Genomic DNA, 17,574 nt, shown 5'->3' with positions numbered 1-17,574 from the left:
GTGACAGCGCCCACAGGTCAGGGCAAGTGTGGGAATTGCCTGTGGCTGTTCTGATCGCTGGACCTCAGTGTACTCATCTACAACATGGGCTCAGCCACAGACCCCTTCAGTTCCTGCGAGAAGCCAAAGAGGGGGCTTCTGAGAGGGAGTTAGATAAATCCCAACATATTGGCCAGATACTGCAGGGGGAGTGTTAGTTCTGGAAGGATTCCCAGATGGATGGGTTTTAGCAGAAGGGGTGGTCTTCTCACTGTGGCTTGCACATCTCTGATGTCAGGGAGCTGAGCACTTCAACAGTTTGTCCCATCTCGATTCATGTGTCTGACCCGTCTGTACCCGGTTCCTGCTGTGTGTGCCAGCGGTCAGCCACGGGGGGCTGGCCCTGCCTTGCCATGGCTCCAACTGCAGTTAGGGGGGAGATGTGAAGACTGCGGGGCAGTGTGACTACTACAGCTGCATGGGGGTGGGGAGCTGGAGGAGCAGCCTCAGGCAGAGTTTCTCAGAGGGGAGCGTGACAGCCGAGCCGTGAAGCACTCAGAAGCCGTGGAGTACCCGGTTCGAGGGAACAGCATGTGCGGGGGCTCAGGGGCTCCTATGAGGACCTGGGAGTCCAGTGAGGCTGAGCTGCAGAGCAGGGATGGATCACAAGGCCGAGGAGTTGGGCTTTTTTCTGAGGGCAGAGGGGAGCATTTGAAGGGTTCAGGCGAGGGTTGGATTTATAGTTGGGACTGTCCCTCCTGGTGCTGCACAGAAGATGGGCCCGAAGGAGGAGGGCCCGAGGGAGGAGGCCTCCAGAAAGGGATGGAGTATCTTGGCTTGGGCCAGACGCCCAGTGTGGAGGGGGTTCTTTTCTGTTTCTTGTGTGTCAGGGCTGGGCTGGTCTGAACACACATGAACTGAGGCCTGGCATGAGTGGCCTGCCCAAACCCCGCCATAGCCAGCTGTTAAGGCAGGCCTGGAAGCCCCGTGGTCTCCCTCTGCTGAACTGCTTCCAGGTCAAGGGTGCCTTCTCAGGGTCACACACCCCCTCCCACCCCACAGACTCCCCAGGCATCCCCCCCAGCGCTGGCGCCCATCAGCTCTTCCGTGGCTTCAGCTTCGTGGCCACTGGCCTGATGGAGGACGATGGCAAGCCTCGGGCCACGCAGGCACCACTGCACTCAGTGGTACAGGTGAGGGGGCAGGAGACTGCTGCTCTGTTGTCTTTTCTGCCTGGAAGCCACCAGGCTTCCTGGAGTTTAAATCCTGACTGTCACCCCGAGTCCGTTGGGCCCCCCAACCTCCTTGGGCCCCAGTTTCTCTGCTTGGATGGCAACATGGATCGAAATTTCCCAGCACAGGGCCAGAGACGTGGTAGAGCCTAGATGAATAAATGCAAGGGGGTGCCCAGGGTGGTGGGGCTGTGGGGTGGCTGGTAGGTCCCTGACGGGGATGGGGGCAGAGGGCTCATGTTTCCTCACGTTTGTCCCGCATGAGTGCACTTTCCCAGCTCTGTGGGAAACTTAGAATTAGGAGTCCTGAGTGTAGACTCTAGAGCTCATGGCCTGGGTTCAAAGCTTCCAAGGTAAGGGACTTTGAGGGAGACTTTTACCTTCTCAGGGCCTCCATTTCCTCAGCTATAAATGGGGCTGATGAGAGAACCTTTCTCCATAGGTTGTTGTGTGTGTAGAGTTAAGGTGACTCTAATTTATTATACAACTGGGACATCTTTGTCCAAGATAAACACTAAACCAGACAGGATACAAGGACGACAGGCATGAACCAGGACTGTCAGGGCCTGTGGTCCCTGCTGGAGGGTGCTGAGAATAGTGCCAGCCCTGTGACCAAGTGCTATAGAAGCATTTGCTATTGTTAGTGGTTCGAACCTTTAGATGATGTGGGCTCTGACGCCCCAGAATGGGGAGGCAGCTCACCCAATTTCACAGGAAGTGGCAGAGCCAGGACCTAGCTCAGGGCTCCTATGTCCCTCAGGCCTGCCCAGCTTTCTCAGAGCCACAGGCCTCTTGACCTGTGTGGGATGGCTCTGTTGCTTGTCCCCGTCACCCCGGCCTGACCACGCCCAGAGCCACGGCGTATGCCCATATAGAGTAGAAAACGGAGGCCCTGTGCGGGGCAGATTCTTTTTCTTCTTCTTCTTTTTTTTTTAAGATTTTATTTATTTATTTGACAGACAGAGATCACAGGTAGGCAGAGAGGCCAGCAGAGAGAGAGAGGAGGAAGCAGTCTCCCTGCTGAGCAGAGAGCCCGATGTAGGGCTTGATCCCAGAACTCTGGGATCATGACCTGAGATGAAGACAGAGGCTTTAGCCCACTGAGCCACCCAGGCATCCCTGAGCAGGTCAGATTCTTGCTCGAGGTTACAGGATGCGGCCCCAGGCCTCCGGCTCTTGCCTGGTGCCACCTCCCCTGAGCCAAGGCCGTGGGTGCTGGGGGACGAGCCCCGCATTCTAGAGCGGAGAGTCAACCCCACCTGTTGGTTTCCTGCAGCAACTCCATGGGAAAAACCTGGTTTTTAGCGATGGCTACATCGTAAAGGAGACGATTGGTGTGGGCTCCTACTCCGTATGCAAGCGCTGTGTCCATAAGGCCACGAATATGGAGTACGCTGTCAAGGTGAGCCTCTTGACCGTGTCTCAGCCAAGGCTGCTGGGCTGGGGGAGGCCAGTGTAGCCGTGGCCCTTTGGTGGGGGAGGGTGGGTGCCTTTGGCTCTGCGGGTGGTTGAAAGGTATGTGGCTGAGACTCCCCCCAAGTCCTGCAGTGTGGGCTCCGTGGCAGGGAGGGACTCCGGAGAATGTCCCCCTGATTTTGCCCACGTACCCCCTTTCCTCAGGTCATCGACAAGAGCAAACGGGATCCCTCAGAAGAGATTGAGATTCTTCTGCGGTACGGGCAGCACCCAAACATCATCACTCTGAAAGACGTGAGTGGGGGAGGGGGCCTTGAGACCGGGATGGGGTCTGGGGCACTCAGCTCTGGGATTTGTCTCAGGACTTTGATTTCTAATTCTCCTCTGCTCATGGGAGGGAAGGATCTTCGTGCCTCCAGTCTGGCTGTCCCCCAAGGCCCTCCACTTTAGACTCGGGCATTCTCTGACTGCTTTCCTGCCCCAGGAGGAAAGGGTCAGTATCCTCCTGTCTGGGGAGGACAGGGGCCCAGAGAAGTGAAGGCCCCACGAGGGCCACTGAAGCACAGAGTAGAACACGTGTCCGAGGTTCCTTCCTTCTCCCCAGGCCTGGTGAACGGGTAACCAAGGGGCCCAGGCCCGGCATGGAGGGGAGGGCCCTGACACTGAGCTCTCCGGCAGGTGTACGATGATGGCAAGCACGTGTATCTGGTGACAGAGCTGATGCGGGGTGGGGAGCTGCTAGACAAGATCCTGCGGCAGAAATTCTTCTCCGAGCGGGAGGCCAGCTTTGTCCTGCACACTATCAGCAAAACCGTGGAGTATCTGCACTCCCAGGGGGTAAGTCCGGGGTGGGGGGCAGCCAGTGGGGGTGGCGGGCTGCCAGGGGTCTCACTGTCAGAAGAGTGCATGAGCCACGGGCTGGCCCAGGCAGTAGCCGTCTTCAGGCAGCCAGCCAGAGGGGAGACGAGGGATGGTGGGTGGGTAAGTAGACCGAGGTAAGGAAGGGAAGGAGGGAGACGCGAGGCCAGATGGTGAAAAGGAATGTTTACACTGTACTTGCTGTGTGCCAGGCACCATGCTGAGTTCTTTCCTTGCATTATCTCAGTTGCTTTTCACAACAACCCTATGAGGTAGGTGCTGTTGTTGGCCCCACTTTGCAGGGGAGAAGAGCAAGGCTCAGAGATGTGAGGTCACTTGCCCAAGGTCAGACAGCAGGGAAGAATAGAGCCGGAGTGTCCGACTGAGGAGTGAGGTTGGGGAGCTGCAGGTAGAGTATGGGTTTTTCTGTGAGGAAGCAGCCGGGTCAGCCGGGAGCTGAGTCTGGTTGGGGCTTCAGCTGCTAGGACAGAGGAACTGGGTGCAGGAGGAGGTGCTGCTGGAAAGACAGCAGGTGCTCGAGAAGTGTTTGTCCAAACCGTACGATGTGGCCTTCATCATTCCATGGGGTGGTGGTGTGAACAGAACCTGAACAGAGTTAGCATGAGTTTCTGTCTGGATGAGACAAGGTTTTGGGGTGCTTCCAGGCAGGTTCTGGAATCCGAGGATTGGCTGTGTACTGTGTACTGTATACTGTGTGTACAGCTGGGAAGGCCTCTCTGAGCCTTCTTCCTCTGAGCCGTTTCCTCCTCTGCGAGCTCAGGATAGCCGGAGCGGCCACCTCGCTGCACTGGGAAGGCGCCATGGGCCAGGCAGCTCCACGGGAAATGCTGCACTGGGAGGAAGAGGGCCAGATCGTGGCTGTGGCTTTTTTTTTAATAACAAATTATTAATTTATTGTCAAAAATTTTAAACATATACAAAACTATGAGAAAAGTATGATGAACCTCCAGATACCCATCACCCAGATTAAAGAATTGTTGAGATTTTTCTCTTTTTCCCTCTCTCCCTCCCTCTCTTTTTTCTTTCTTCTTTTTTCCTTCCTTCCCTCTCTTTTTTTGTCGTTGCTGAAGAATTTCTCCCACCCTTTTATTGAGGAAAACGTTCAGATCTGTAGAAAAGTTAAAAGAATCTTATAGTGAAAACCATTTCCCTTCTAGAGTCATCAAATCTTAACAGTCTGCCACATTTTTTTGAATCTCTGTTTCTGTCTTTGTCTCTATATCCTTTTCTCTGCATGTAAATGTATATTTTTACAGGTGCATTTGAAAGGAAGTTACAGACATTATGACACTTGACCCATAAATCCCTATAATTAAAGTATTTTAAAGCATATCTCAGAACTCTCATTATCTTATCTCTAAAATATCTTATCTCTAAAAAAGGTATTTTCTTTCATAACAACTCTCAAAATTAACAGTTACTCGTGTTCACATGCTGCCTAGTCAATAGGTACATTACTCTATTGTCCTTTCAAAAAATCTTTTTGCCATTATTATACTGGAATCACAATCTCTGGGAGATTTACACTTTTCATTCACTTTTTAAATCTTTTTATTTATTTTTTTTTTTTTTTAGATTTTATTTATTTATTTGACAGAGAGAGATCACAGGTAGATAGAGAGGCAGGCAGAGAGAGAGAGAGAGGGAAGCAGGCTCCCTGCTGAGCAGAGAGCCCGATGCGGGACTCTATCCCAGGACCTGAGATCATGACCCGAGCGGAAGGCAGCGGCTTAACCCACTGAGCCACCCAGGCGCCCCCATTCACTTTTTAAATCCCTTAAGTCTCCTTTCAAAAACGGAGATAAAATTTGCATACAAAATTTGCATACAGTTGTTCTTAAGTGTAAACCTGATGACTTTTTTTTTTTTAGATTTTATTTATTTATTTGATAGAGAGACACAGCCAGAGAGGAAACACAAGCAGGGGCAGTGGGAGAGGGAGAAGCAGGCTTCCTGCTCAGCAAGGAGCCCGATATGGGGCTCCATCCCAGGACCCTGGGATCATAACCTGAGCCGAAGGCAGACGCTTAACAACTGAGCCACCCCGGCACCCCAAACCTGATGACTTTGTTGAATGTATACGTCCACATAACCTCTGTAGTAAAACCTCCCTTTTTTATGCCACTGACTAGTTGAAGAGATCAATTCTGGGAAATGTCCCACATTCAGAATGTGTCTGTTTGTTTCCTTTTGGCATCATTTTTAAAAAATATTGTTTTAAGATTTTATTTATTTTTGAGAGAGAGAGAGTGTGAGCAGTGGGAGGGGCAGAGGGAGAAGCAGGATCCCCCCTGAATGGATTCTGTACCAGGACCCTGGGATCATGACCTGAGCCAAAGGCAGACGCTTAACCAACTGAGCCACCCAGGCTCCCTATGGCATCATTTTCATTGCTTTTATTCTTCTATTTCTAAAGTCTTTTTTTTTTCCTGCCAGGCTGTAATTAATTGTAATTAATGCTCCGCCCCTCTTCAGGCCACCAGTAGGCCGGAGCAGCCATTCCCGCACGCAGGCACCCCTTATTTCTAAAGTCTTAATCATATCCTGCTTTAACTTCTTTTCTGAAGCAAGGAGTTAGAAAACACTTCAGGGGAGGTGCAGTATATACTTGATATGGCATCACACCCCGAGCCCAGCGTCAGTGGGTGAGCCTGGCGGGGTGCTGTAAAGACCCCCACCAACCTTCCGTGCAGTATTTCCATCCTCTCAGGATCTACGCCTGCATCAGTCATATCGCTGGGGTTTGCAAAAATGGCAGTGTTGGATTCCGTCTAGTTTATGAGGGGGGGGTTCTTTTGTAAAAGAAAAAAAAAATCAAAGCTTCACTTTGGTTCCCACATGTACTGACCGTTTTAATGGTCATGTTTGAAGTGGTTTGGGCTTTTGAAATGGCCAGTGCAAATAGACTAATATTTAAATATGTCAGGTCAGATAGTAAATGTTTCCTTTTCCTGTTTTGTTCTCAAGTGAGTACTCGTTAAAGTCACCCCAAGAAGGTTTAGGAGATAGAGCCAAAGCAGTGAGTTTCTAGTGGGTCAAACTCAAAGCAAGGAAGGACTTTCTAGAGCAAGAGCTGCCTTCTCTACCAGGGGTATATAAACTCCAAGTACAGACAGCTGTGGAGGGGGTGGTGGCATGGGAGGACGTTGTCTCTGGCGGCGAGTCTCTGGGTCTCTGAAGTTTCTGGCCCTTTCCAAATACCAGGGGAGATGAGAAGGAAATGGGAAACTCGCCCTGAGGTATTTGGAGGGAGTTTCTTTGAGCTGATTGTGAACTGGCAGTATCTGTGGTCTAGAAGCTGGGACTCTCCTAAGGGGGATGGAAAGGGGATAACCAGCAACAGGGTCCCCTGGGATTTTCTATTTGTTTTAATGTTATCTTTTTATTGAAGTAGGACATAAAAACACGAATCCTAATGTACAAGTCAGTAAATTTTCAGAAAGTGAACACGCCCACATAATCAGCACCCAGATCAAGAATCAAAGCTTTTCCAGTTTCCCCAAATGTGTTACTATCCCTGCCAGTCCCTGCCCCCTTCCCAGGGATGACCATGCTAAGCTGACTGCTGACAGCTTCGATTCATTTTGCCTGCCTTTGAATTTCACATGTACACCCTCTGTCGTATCCGGCTCCCACCACATCACTCGCTGTCCTGCATGTGGTTGTGTGGCCGAAGCTCCCTGATCCTCATTGCGGTGTAACTACCACTGTGTGAACAGACAATGCTTTCACAGTCCCTTCTGCTGTTAATGGACCTTGGGTTGTTATCAGTGTTTGACTATGACAAGTAAATAATGCTGCTGTGACGTAGCACTTGCCTTTTGATGACCACACATGTATGACACTGTGTGCACACCTAGCAGCGGACCCTCTGGGTTGCAGTGTGTGTGTGTGTGTGTATGTGTGTGTTCATCTATAGTAAGTGATGCCAGGCAGTTCGTCAAACCTCTTTTGCCCGCTTACAGCCCCTCCAGAGCGTGCGGAAGTTCGGGTCCTTGCCGATGCTCAGGCTTTTGCAGGGCTGTAATCCCAGCCCTTTCTGTAGACTAGACGGGGAGGGCTTTCTCGTGGCCGTTTTCATTTGCATTTCCCTAGTGACCAGTGAAGTTGAGCCCCTCTTTGTGTGTTTATTGCCACTTTGGACAGCCTCTTTCATGAAATGCCTGTTCAAGTCCTATGTTTATTTTTAAAAATGGGGTTGTCTATCTTTTTCATCTTATTTTCGAGAGTTCTTTGTGGAACACATGGAACCCTTTTAAGCCCAGCTTCCCTCCTCCTGCCTCCAGAAGGGCCCACTGTGCCCGGGGGGGCCTGTTTGAAAAGTCAGTAGAGAGTGACACTTTGGTTTCTCTGTTTGACCAATGATTTACATAGAAGAACTTCACTTCTGTGTGTGTGTGGCTGGTCCCAGGCGCCTAAACGTACATCCTCCAGTGATGGGGACCGCGACAGACATGTGGCTGCTAACGGTAGCTGGCGCCACACAGCAGTTCCCACAGGCTGGACAGTTTTTTTTTTTGTTTTTTTTTTTTTTTAAAGATTTATTTATTTATTTATTTATTTGACAGAGAGAGAGAGAGACAGCAAAAGAGAGAACACAAGCAGGGGGAGTGGGAGAGGGAAAAGCAGGCTTCCCGCTGAGCAGGGAGCCCGATGCGGGGCTCGATCCTAGGACCCTGGGATCATGATCTGAGCTGAAGGCAGATGCTTAACTACTGAGCCATCCAGGCGCCCCGTGAGTTCTAAGCACTTTACTTATCAACTCACTTAATTGTTCAACAGACAATTGGAAGTTGGGGACTGTCATTATGCCCATTTTATAAGTGAGGGAGCTGAGGCTCTGGGAGTAAGTAAAAGTCTCCTTGCTAATCTGACTTCCTGGTCCTTTAGTCCCTCCTTATTGTCCTTTAATCTTTAAGTGCTTCTTTTTTCTTTTTCTTTTTTTTTTAAGATTTTATTTGTTTGACAGAGTGCGAGCACACAAGCAAAATGGCAGGCAGAGGGAGAAGCAGGCTCCACACTGAGCAAGAGCCTGATGCGGGACTCAATCCCAAGACCCCAGGATCATGACGTGGGCCGAAGGCAGACACTTAACCTGAGCTGCCCACGCGACCCTTTAAGTGCTTCTTTTTTTTTTTTTTTTTTTTTAAGATTTTATTTGACAGATAGATCACAAGTAGGCAGAGAGGCAGGCAGAGAGAGAGGAGGAAGCAGGTTCGCTGCTGAGCAGAAAGCCCGATGTGGGGCTCGATCCCAGGACCCTGGGACTATGACGCGGGCCGAAGGCAGAGGCTTTAACCCACTGAGCCACCCAGGCACCCTCCTTTAAGTGCTTCTTAACAAGCATGCACCGTATCTGAACGTCCAGCACGGTGGTGGCTTCGGCCCCGGGGGTGCTGGAGTTACAGGGCCATTTCCCAAGCCCGGTGCTAAATATTCCTGGTACATAACTCATATGCTCCTTCCTCCCTCAGCACTATCACCAGCCCCATTTTCCAGGTGAGAAAACTGAGGCCTAGAAAGGGTAAGGGACATGCCCAAGTCACACAGGCTGTTAAAGTCAGAATTCGCACTCTGGCCTGACCGAAATCCCAGCTCTGCCAGAGGCCACAGCCTACGGCTCCTCGGTGGCTACATTTAACTGCGTACATATTTTGTTTGGCCTGCAGGCAGTGGGGTGGTTTTTTTGCTTTGGGTTTGGTTGAGTTGGGTAATTTGGCTCCTTTTGAAACCTGGGGCTGAGGTGCTGCGCAGGGACTGTGGGCTGGAGTGGGTCAGGGTCGCAGCTGCCCCTTTAGACTGGTTGGCCTGGCTCCCCCTCCCCCCGCACACCCGGTGTGGGGGGGGATGACATCAGAATCAGTGGGGATGGGGGGCTTCCTGCCATAGTGAGCCACCATCACCTGGAGGAGTTTGGGGGCAGGATAATGGTCAAAAACTTCCATATCCCGGGCGCCTGGGTGGCTCAGTGGGTTAAGCCTCTGCCTTTGGCTCAGGTCATGATCTCAGGGTCCTGCGATCGAGTCCCGCATCGGGCTCTCTGCTGTGCAGGGAGCCTGCTTTCTCCTCTCTCTCTCTCTCTCTGCCTGCCTCTCTGCCTACTTGTGATCTCTGTCTGTCAAATAAATAAATAAAATCTTAAAAAAAAAAAGATTCTCTCTCTTTAAAAAAAAAAAAAAAAAACAAAACTTCCATATCCCAGTTTTCCAAAAGTGTCATCTGTGTCACACCAACTGCAAAGACTGTGGAATTAAGGTCAGAGCCGGGTTCAAGTTCCACCTGTTTTTTACTTGCGTGAGCAAGTCCATTCTCTTCTCATAGCCCTGGTTTCCTTCTCTGGGGAACAGGGCCAGCAGTCCCTGCCCTGTGTGCTGACCTAGGTATAACCTGCAGCCCCCCCCCCCCCCTCCCCGTGGGCTCATGGGCAGGAGAGTTCTTTGGAAACCAGGAAGATCACTCATACTGGGTAGTCAGTGTCCTCGGCCCGGCTGAGCATCCCTGACTCCTGGGAAGCTTGGCTGGGCCCTCCTCAGGGAAGAGTCTACATTCGTGGGGTCTGGCTCTGTCTTTGGGGCCATATGATTGGATTAGGAAGGACAGAGCCCTAAGAGCTGGTCAGGGACGGCCCAGTCAGGGGCTGCCCAAGAGCTTGGCTACAACTCACGGGTGTCGTCCAGATCCCCCTGCTGGTGTAGCCCTCTCCTCCTTATCTCACTGTTCCCTCTGTGGACGTGGACTGTCCTGGGCCAAGTCTACCCTCCAGCCTACCCGCCCCACAGGCACCTGCTAGAGGGCTTGGGGCTCAACTGGGATTATGAAGGGGCCGTCTCATAAAGCCAGCTAATCTGTGAGAGCTAACTTCACCTGAAGGATCTCCATGAGTTTCAGAGGCGGGTTTGTTCATTCATTGCACACAGTTCACTTCACCCTTGCTCAGTGCTGGAGGTGAGCAGCCGTCCCACAGACAGATATGGTTATTTATGGTCGAAGGAGCCTCCATTGGCCTGAGCTTAGGACAAGTGAGAGGTTGTCGTGGACAATGAGGCTGCAGTGGATAACCGAGTCTCCCACACCAGGATGGGGACTTCAGGCTTTATCCTGCGGGTAGTAGGGAGCCACTGAAGTTTTTTGAGAACGCCTTTTTATTTTTTATTTATTTTTTATTTATTTTCTAAAAGATTTTATTTACTTATTTGAGAGAGAGAGTGAGAGAGAGCACGAAAGGGGAGAAGTCAGAGGGGGAAGCAGACTCCCTGTGGAGCTGGGAGCCGATGAGGGACTTGATCCTGGGACTCCGGGATCACGACCTGAGCCAAAGGCAGAGTCTTTTTTTTTTTTTTTTAATTTTTATTTATTTATTTATTTATTTATTTATTTTTAATTTGTTTATTTACAGCATAACAGTGTTCATTGTTTTGGCATCACACCCAGTGCTCCATGCAGTACGTGCCCTCCCTATTACCCACCACCTGGTTCCTCAACCTGCCACCCCCCCGCCCCTTCAAAACCCTCTGGTTGTTTTTCAGAGTCCATAGTCTCTCATGGCTCATCTCCCCTTCCAGTTTCCCTCAACTCCCTCTCCTCTCCATCTCCCCATGTCCTCCGTGTTATTTGTTATGCTCCACAAATAAGTGAGACCATATGATACTTGACTCTCTCTGCTTGACTTATTTCGCTCAGCATAATTTCTTCCAGTCCCGTCCATGTTGCTACAAAAGTTGGGTATTCGTCCTTTCTGATGGAGGCATAATACTCCATTGTGTATATGGACCACATCTTCCTTATCCATTCATCCGTTGAAGGGCATCTTGGTTCTTTCCACAGTTTGGCGACCGTAGCCATTGCTGCAATAAACATTGGGGTACAGATGGCCCTTCTTTTCACTACATCTGTATCTTTGGGGTAAATATCCAGCAGTGCAATTGCAGGGTCATAGGGAAGCTCTATTCTTAATTTCTTCAGGAATCTCCACACTGTTCTCCAAAGTGGCTGCACTAACTTGCATTCCCACCAACAGTGTAAGAGGGTTCCCCTTTCTCTACATCCTCTCCAACACACGTTGTTTCCTGTCTTGCTAATTTTGGCCATTCTAACTGGTGTCAGGTGGTATCTCAATGTGGTTTTAATTTGAATCTCCCTGATGGCTAGTGATGATGAACATTTTTTCATGTGTCTGATAGCCATTTGTATGTCTTCGTTGGAGAAGTGTCTGTTCATATTTTCTGCCCATTTTTTGATATGATTATCTGTTTTGTGTGTGTTGAGTTTGAGAAGTTCTTTATGGATCCTGGATATCAACCTTTTGTCTGTACTGTTATTTGCAAATATCTTCTCCCGAAGGCAGTTTCTTAACCAACTGAGCCACCCAGGTGCCCCTGAGAACACCTTTTTAGCTCATGGGAGAAGGAACAAGAGGGTGAGACTGAGTATGTTGTGGGATGTGTTGGGTTCAAGGGTCTATGGAACATTCAGTTGTTGCTATCTGGTAAGCAGCTATATGATTCTGGACTCAGGAAAGTTCTGGGCTAGGGTCTGTGATCTGAGAGTTGTCAAAAATTAGGTAATAGAGGAGTGGCTCTACACAGAACCCTGCAGAGGGAGGGGGAAGAATGGAAAGAGGAGTGGGTCAGCCCTCAGACTCCAGAGGTGCAGGGGGGCGCCAGAGGAGTCATTTGCTTTGGCCTCAGTGGTAAGTGTCATTCAGGCAACAGGCTGCTGCTCTTCGAATACCTGCTGTGTGCCAGGAGCTATTCTAAATGTTGAGATACAGCAGTGAATGAAACCCTCATGAAACTTACATTCCAGTGGCTGGATTCAGAAAAACAATTAAGTACATATTATGTCAAATGGAGGTAAATGCTATGGGTAAACATAAAGCAGGGTGAGGAGACTAAGGGGTACTGGTTGGTATTTGCTATTTTATATGGACTGGTCCAGGGAATTCCTTACTGGTAAGGTAACATTTGAGCAGGGACCTGAAAGAAACAAGAGAATGGGCCAGGCAGATGCCTGAGGCAGGAATATTCCTAAAAGTGGGAAGAGTGAGTGCAAAGGTCCTGAGGCAGGAGTGTGCTTGGCATGTTGAAGGAAAGTGCAGAGAGGCTGGTGTAGCTGAAGCTGTGAGCAAGGAGGAGGGTACTAGAGGACAACAGAGTGCAAGAGATGTGGGTGAGGTCAGGGGAAAGATCAGGTGGGGCCATGTAGCCTTTGTAAGGACTTTATAAGGACTCTTAAAAAGGGGAAGCCTTGGAGGGGTTCCAGCCCAGGATGACATGATCTGACTTACATTTAACAGGATCACTCTGGCTGATGTATGTATGTATGTAGTATGTATGTATTTAAAAGATTATTTATTTGATTATTTCTTTGAGAGAAAGAGAGAGCTTTCAAACAAGCAGGGGAGCTGCAGAGGGAGAGGGAGAAGCAGGCTCCCCGCCAGGGAGCCCCACACGAGACTCAATTCCAGGACCCTGGGATCATGACCCAAGCAGAAGGTGGACGCTTAACGGACCGAGCCATCCAGGCGCCCCGGCTGCTGTATTTAGAACAGACTGTAGGGGGCAGGGGAGAAGCAGGGAGACCAGTTAGGAGATGGTTGCTGTAATACAGGGGAGGAATGATAGCGTCCCTGGTAGGGATCAGTGTGCTGCCAGTAGAGGGGTTGAAAAGGGTTTGGGCTCTGGATATATTTCAGTAGTAGAGACAGCAGAGCTTGCTGATGCCTTGATTGAGGAACATAAGGGAAAAAAAGGAATCGAAGGGGCGCCTTGGTGGCTCAGTCGGTTAAGTATCTGCCTTCCGCTCAGCTCATGATCCCAGGTTCCTGGGATTGAGCCCCAAGTCAGGCTCCCTGCTCTGTGGGAGGCCTGCTTCTCCTTCTCCTTCTGCCTGCTGCTCTCCCTGCTTGTGCCCTTTCTCTGTCAAAGAAATAAATAAAATCTTCAAAAATTAAAAAAAAAAGCCAAATAGAGTAAAAAAAGAGGAATTGAGGAGGACTCAGCATTTTGACCCAAGCCATGGGAAACATCGACGGAGTTGTCTTTGGGAAAAACTGTGATAAGAACATTTGAGGGGAGGAAAAGCAGAGTCTGGTGTGGACACGGGTGAAATTAGGGCTGCCTCACAGACATCCACATGAAATTCAGGTCAGCAGTACCCTTAGCAGCAAGGGCCGCATTTCAGCCCCTTCCCTTGCTTTCAGATTCTGGGTCCTTCTGTCCCTTTCTGAGCCCATCTTCCTCACTCCCTCATCTCTGGCAGTTGACCTAGGTCACTAGCAGCCTACCCACACTGAGAACTGACCAGACCCTCTGCCCCTAGGTTGTTCATAGGGACCTCAAGCCCAGCAACATCCTGTACGTGGACGAGTCTGGGAACCCCGAGTGCCTGCGCATCTGTGACTTTGGCTTTGCCAAGCAGCTGCGGGCTGAGAATGGGCTCCTCATGACACCTTGCTACACTGCCAACTTTGTGGCACCCGAGGTGAGTTGTGCCAGCCTCCTCACCTGCGAGGGGAAGGGGGCCTGGCACAGGAGGCCTTGTGCCCCTTTTACAGAGGCCCCACATGGTCCAGGATTCCAGTCTGTATGGTCTTGGCTTCGGTGCCCAGGGAGGATCCAGCCCATGGTTGGGATCCTTGTCCTACCCTGGGGAGCAACCCGCAAGCATCTGGGGCCACTTGCCGCCGCCCCAGACTAACCATCCTCCCCTGCCTTCCTTGCTGCCAGGTGCTGAAACGCCAGGGCTATGATGAAGGCTGCGACATCTGGAGCCTGGGCATTCTGCTGTACACCATGCTGGCGGGGTAAGCGTCCCCTCTCCCCTGCCCCTTCCTCCAGCCCCAGTGCACAGGCGGGGCTGGTGCTTGGCTGATGGGAGAGACGCAGCCCCACCTCAGGAAGTTCTGAAGATAGGGACGTGGCCCTGCCCTGGGGAGTACCCAGTCTGAAGGGGGAAACACAGCTCCCTACCCCACCTCAAGCCCAGGATGGGGGCCAGAGGCTCTGGCCAAACTTTTCTGGACTTCTCTCCAGATACACTCCATTTGCCAATGGACCCAGTGACACACCAGAGGAAATCCTGACCCGGATCGGCAGTGGGAAGTTCACCCTGAGTGGGGGAAATTGGAACACGGTGTCAGAGACGGCCAAGGTGAGTCTATGAGGCCCAGCTCATCTGCGGTGGGGAGGCAGGGTCCCATCCCGGGGCTTTTTAGCAGTTCGTGAATAGGTAATCTGCAATCTCGTTTCCGCAAGCGGAATGTTCCACAAATCCCTGTTGCTGTACTTCTTCAAGTGGAAGCTACCCAGGCAGATTGCCTTCCTGCCTTGTTTGGACAACCTGGTGACCATTCATGGCCCTTCCCATGTTCTGAGCCCTGCGCGAGGGGACAGAAGGCTGCGTAATCACCGCACTTGCCTTGTGGGAACTTGGTGTGGGGAGAGATACAGGCTTGCATACAAGGAACAGAGATGCCAGGCCACAGAGAAAGGCAAGTCCTCCTCCAGGGCTGCAGGCGTTGGAGGCATGGAGCAGAGCTACTGACCACGTCAAGCAGAGAGGCCTTCTCAGAGGAGGCAACATTTGAGCTCTCAGTATTACCAAGCTTCCAGCTATGGGAGCCTCTGTGCCAGACAAAGGGTTGAGCCCTTAATGAATAGTACCTCATATCAGCCTTATGAGGCAGATAGTGTCATTCTCCCTCTTTCTCAGAGGAGAAACTAAGGCTCAAAACATGGAAGTAATTTACCGGGGATACTCAGTCGATCAGCAGAAGAGTTCAAGTTTTGAACCCGAGTCTACCTGATCTCAACCTTAGGTTCTCCTCACCTTCCTGCATGGCTTCTAGAAGGTGAAGGAGAAGGGAAAGAACATTCCAGGAAGAAGTCCCAAAGAAGGGCCTGTGCTTGGGGAGGCCTTGGAGCAATGTGGAAAGTGGATTACAGGGGCTGTTGGAAGGGTTCAGGCTGAAGATGGTGGGAGATGATGGAAGTTGGCCACTTGCCCATTTCTCATCAGAGGAACCCAGGTGTGTGTTCCTCCCAGCAACCCTCTTGTTTGCCTTGCCCCCAGGACCTGGTGTCCAAGATGCTGCATGTGGACCCCCACCAGCGCCTCACAGCTAAGCAGGTGCTGCAGCACCCGTGGATCACCCAGAAAGACAAGCTCCCGCAGAGCCAGCTGTCCCACCAGGACCTGCAGCTGGTGAAGGTATGGCCACTCCGGGCTGCTGGGCCTCCGGTGGCCCAGGCCAGGGTTCTGTGGCATAGCCTACAGATGCCATATCTATCTGCCTTTGGGGAGCCCCAGTCTAATATGCAAGGGTGTCGTTGGTCCTCTGGGGGACATAGGCTCTGACCTCTGAAGCCTCCAGTCTGATGGAGGAGGAAGGAGGACAACCATGACAGACCACTAAGGCTGGCTTGGCAGGGGACTGGGTGGGTGTGGAACATAGAGCAGCCAGGGCGCACGTGTTCCTGCTCCCACCTGCACCCCCCACTGTTGTGATCTGACCTCCCACCTTCTCTCCCAGGGAGCCATGGCAGCCACCTACTCTGCACTCAACAGCTCCAAGCCCACCCCTCAGCTGAAGCCCATCGAATCATCGATCCTGGCCCAGCGGCGGGTGAGGAAGCTGCCATCCACCACCCTGTGAGAGGCCAGGGCGTTCTGGCCGCAGGGCGGTGCTAGCTTGATGGAGGCGGCATACTTCCCAGATGGAGCAGGCCTGAGTCCCAGGGCCAGAGGGAGCGGAGCCCCGAGGGGCCCAGGAAGCAGCCAGCCCAGGTCACCCCCACTGAGGGTGTGAGAAGTGCCTTCTCCTTTCCCCGGATGGACTCTTCTCGGCTCATGCTCTGCTGGTTGAAATCAGTTCACTGTACAAACTCGTCTTTTTTTAAGGAAAAAATGGCATCAAATGCCATGGATTTTTTTTACAAGATCCATTTGCCTTTCCGGGAGTGGAAATAGCCAGTGCGGCCCCAAGGTGGGGCACTGCATACACCAGGGCTCTCTGTGGCGGAGAATCCTTAGAGCTTTGGCATCTACCCCGAGGCTCCCCACGAAGGGCCATCTGTAGCCATCTGCACATACCTCCAAGGCAGTCCAGCACCACCTTCTAGAGCCCTCGGCTGTTTAGCGGAACTTGCTCTACTCGCGGTCAACTCCTTTTCCGTTCTGTTCTGCTGGGTGGTGGCGGGGTCGGTCTAAACCTCTTCCTGCTAGAAGAGAGGACCAGGACCCTGTGACCCGCAGCTCAGGCACCAGCATCTACACTGGCCCCGCCAGGGGGTTCCCTGCAGGGAGATTGGGCAGCCCCAGGAAGAGGACCCAGAAAGCACTTTTGGGCTGACTCGTGTTGGAGTCTGCTCCGGACAGAGTTCACAAGAGGCCTGTGGGGCGGGCCAAAAGACGCAGGGGTTCTTTTTCATTTCTTCCTCAGCTGGTTACTCAGGGTTCATCTGTCCATGGCCTTTCTAATAAACTTGCAGTTGAGTTGAAGCACACTTGCCTCCGCTTTTCATCCCTGAACTTCCCGTCTCTGCTACTGGGCATCGAGGACTTTGGCAGCAACAAGAAATGGACCAGGGCCAATGAGCCCAGCTGCTTGGAGCTCAGGTCGTTTGGGGAGCACGTGGGAGTCCCACCAGCCCCTTCCTACACATCCCTGCCAGGGGATTCCATTATGGTATTAATAAGATTAATACGAGTAATAGTATTATTAGCCACCAGTGACCAAGTACCAGGCACTGTGCCTGGGCCTTACGTGTGTATCTCATTTAATCTTAACGCAGTGAGAGAATTGCTAGTCTATTATTAACTGTGTTTATAGATGGGGAAACACAGGCTCAGAGAGGAGAATGACATTTGTCCCCAATAAGTATTTTCTGAGCACCTACCTTGGCCCTGCTCCAGATACTGGGGAAGCAAGTAGAAAACAAGGTCATTGTTTTCACAGGTCTTTCCTCCTAATAGGGGAAATGGACAATTAACAAACTGAGGTCAGCTATGGGGAAGACACATGCAGAATTAAATTGGGGTATGAGATGGCATGATCAGGCAGGCTAGT

The 17,574-nt window shown here is 51.3% G+C and overlaps 1 protein-coding gene across 4 annotated transcripts in view; it reads left to right on the top strand.

The window, feature by feature from the left end:
- RPS6KA1 (ribosomal protein S6 kinase A1) overlaps nucleotides 1–17,002 on the top strand; it is a 40,070-nt gene extending 23,068 nt beyond the window's left edge. For all 4 annotated transcript variants that reach the window (XM_046007031.1, XM_046007021.1, XM_046007041.1 and 1 more), the window contains 9 exons: nucleotides 1,042–1,172; nucleotides 2,488–2,613; nucleotides 2,832–2,921; nucleotides 3,306–3,464; nucleotides 13,827–13,988; nucleotides 14,234–14,310; nucleotides 14,540–14,657; nucleotides 15,579–15,716; nucleotides 16,039–17,002. In XM_046007031.1, coding sequence (XP_045862987.1) covers nucleotides 1,042–1,172; nucleotides 2,488–2,613; nucleotides 2,832–2,921; nucleotides 3,306–3,464; nucleotides 13,827–13,988; nucleotides 14,234–14,310; nucleotides 14,540–14,657; nucleotides 15,579–15,716; nucleotides 16,039–16,161 — 1,124 coding nt within the window. In that variant the 3' untranslated portion in view covers nucleotides 16,162–17,002. The remainder of the gene's footprint in view (nucleotides 1–1,041; nucleotides 1,173–2,487; nucleotides 2,614–2,831; nucleotides 2,922–3,305; nucleotides 3,465–13,826; nucleotides 13,989–14,233; nucleotides 14,311–14,539; nucleotides 14,658–15,578; nucleotides 15,717–16,038) is intronic.
- The last annotated feature ends 572 nt before the right edge of the window (nucleotides 17,003–17,574 follow it).

The sequence above is a fragment of the Meles meles genome, chromosome 1 (assembly GCF_922984935.1).
Source record: "Meles meles chromosome 1, mMelMel3.1 paternal haplotype, whole genome shotgun sequence".
Classification (NCBI taxonomy): domain Eukaryota; kingdom Metazoa; phylum Chordata; class Mammalia; order Carnivora; family Mustelidae; genus Meles; species Meles meles.
Note: the sequence above shows the minus strand (reverse complement) of the source record. Positions and strands in the feature narration are given on the sequence as shown.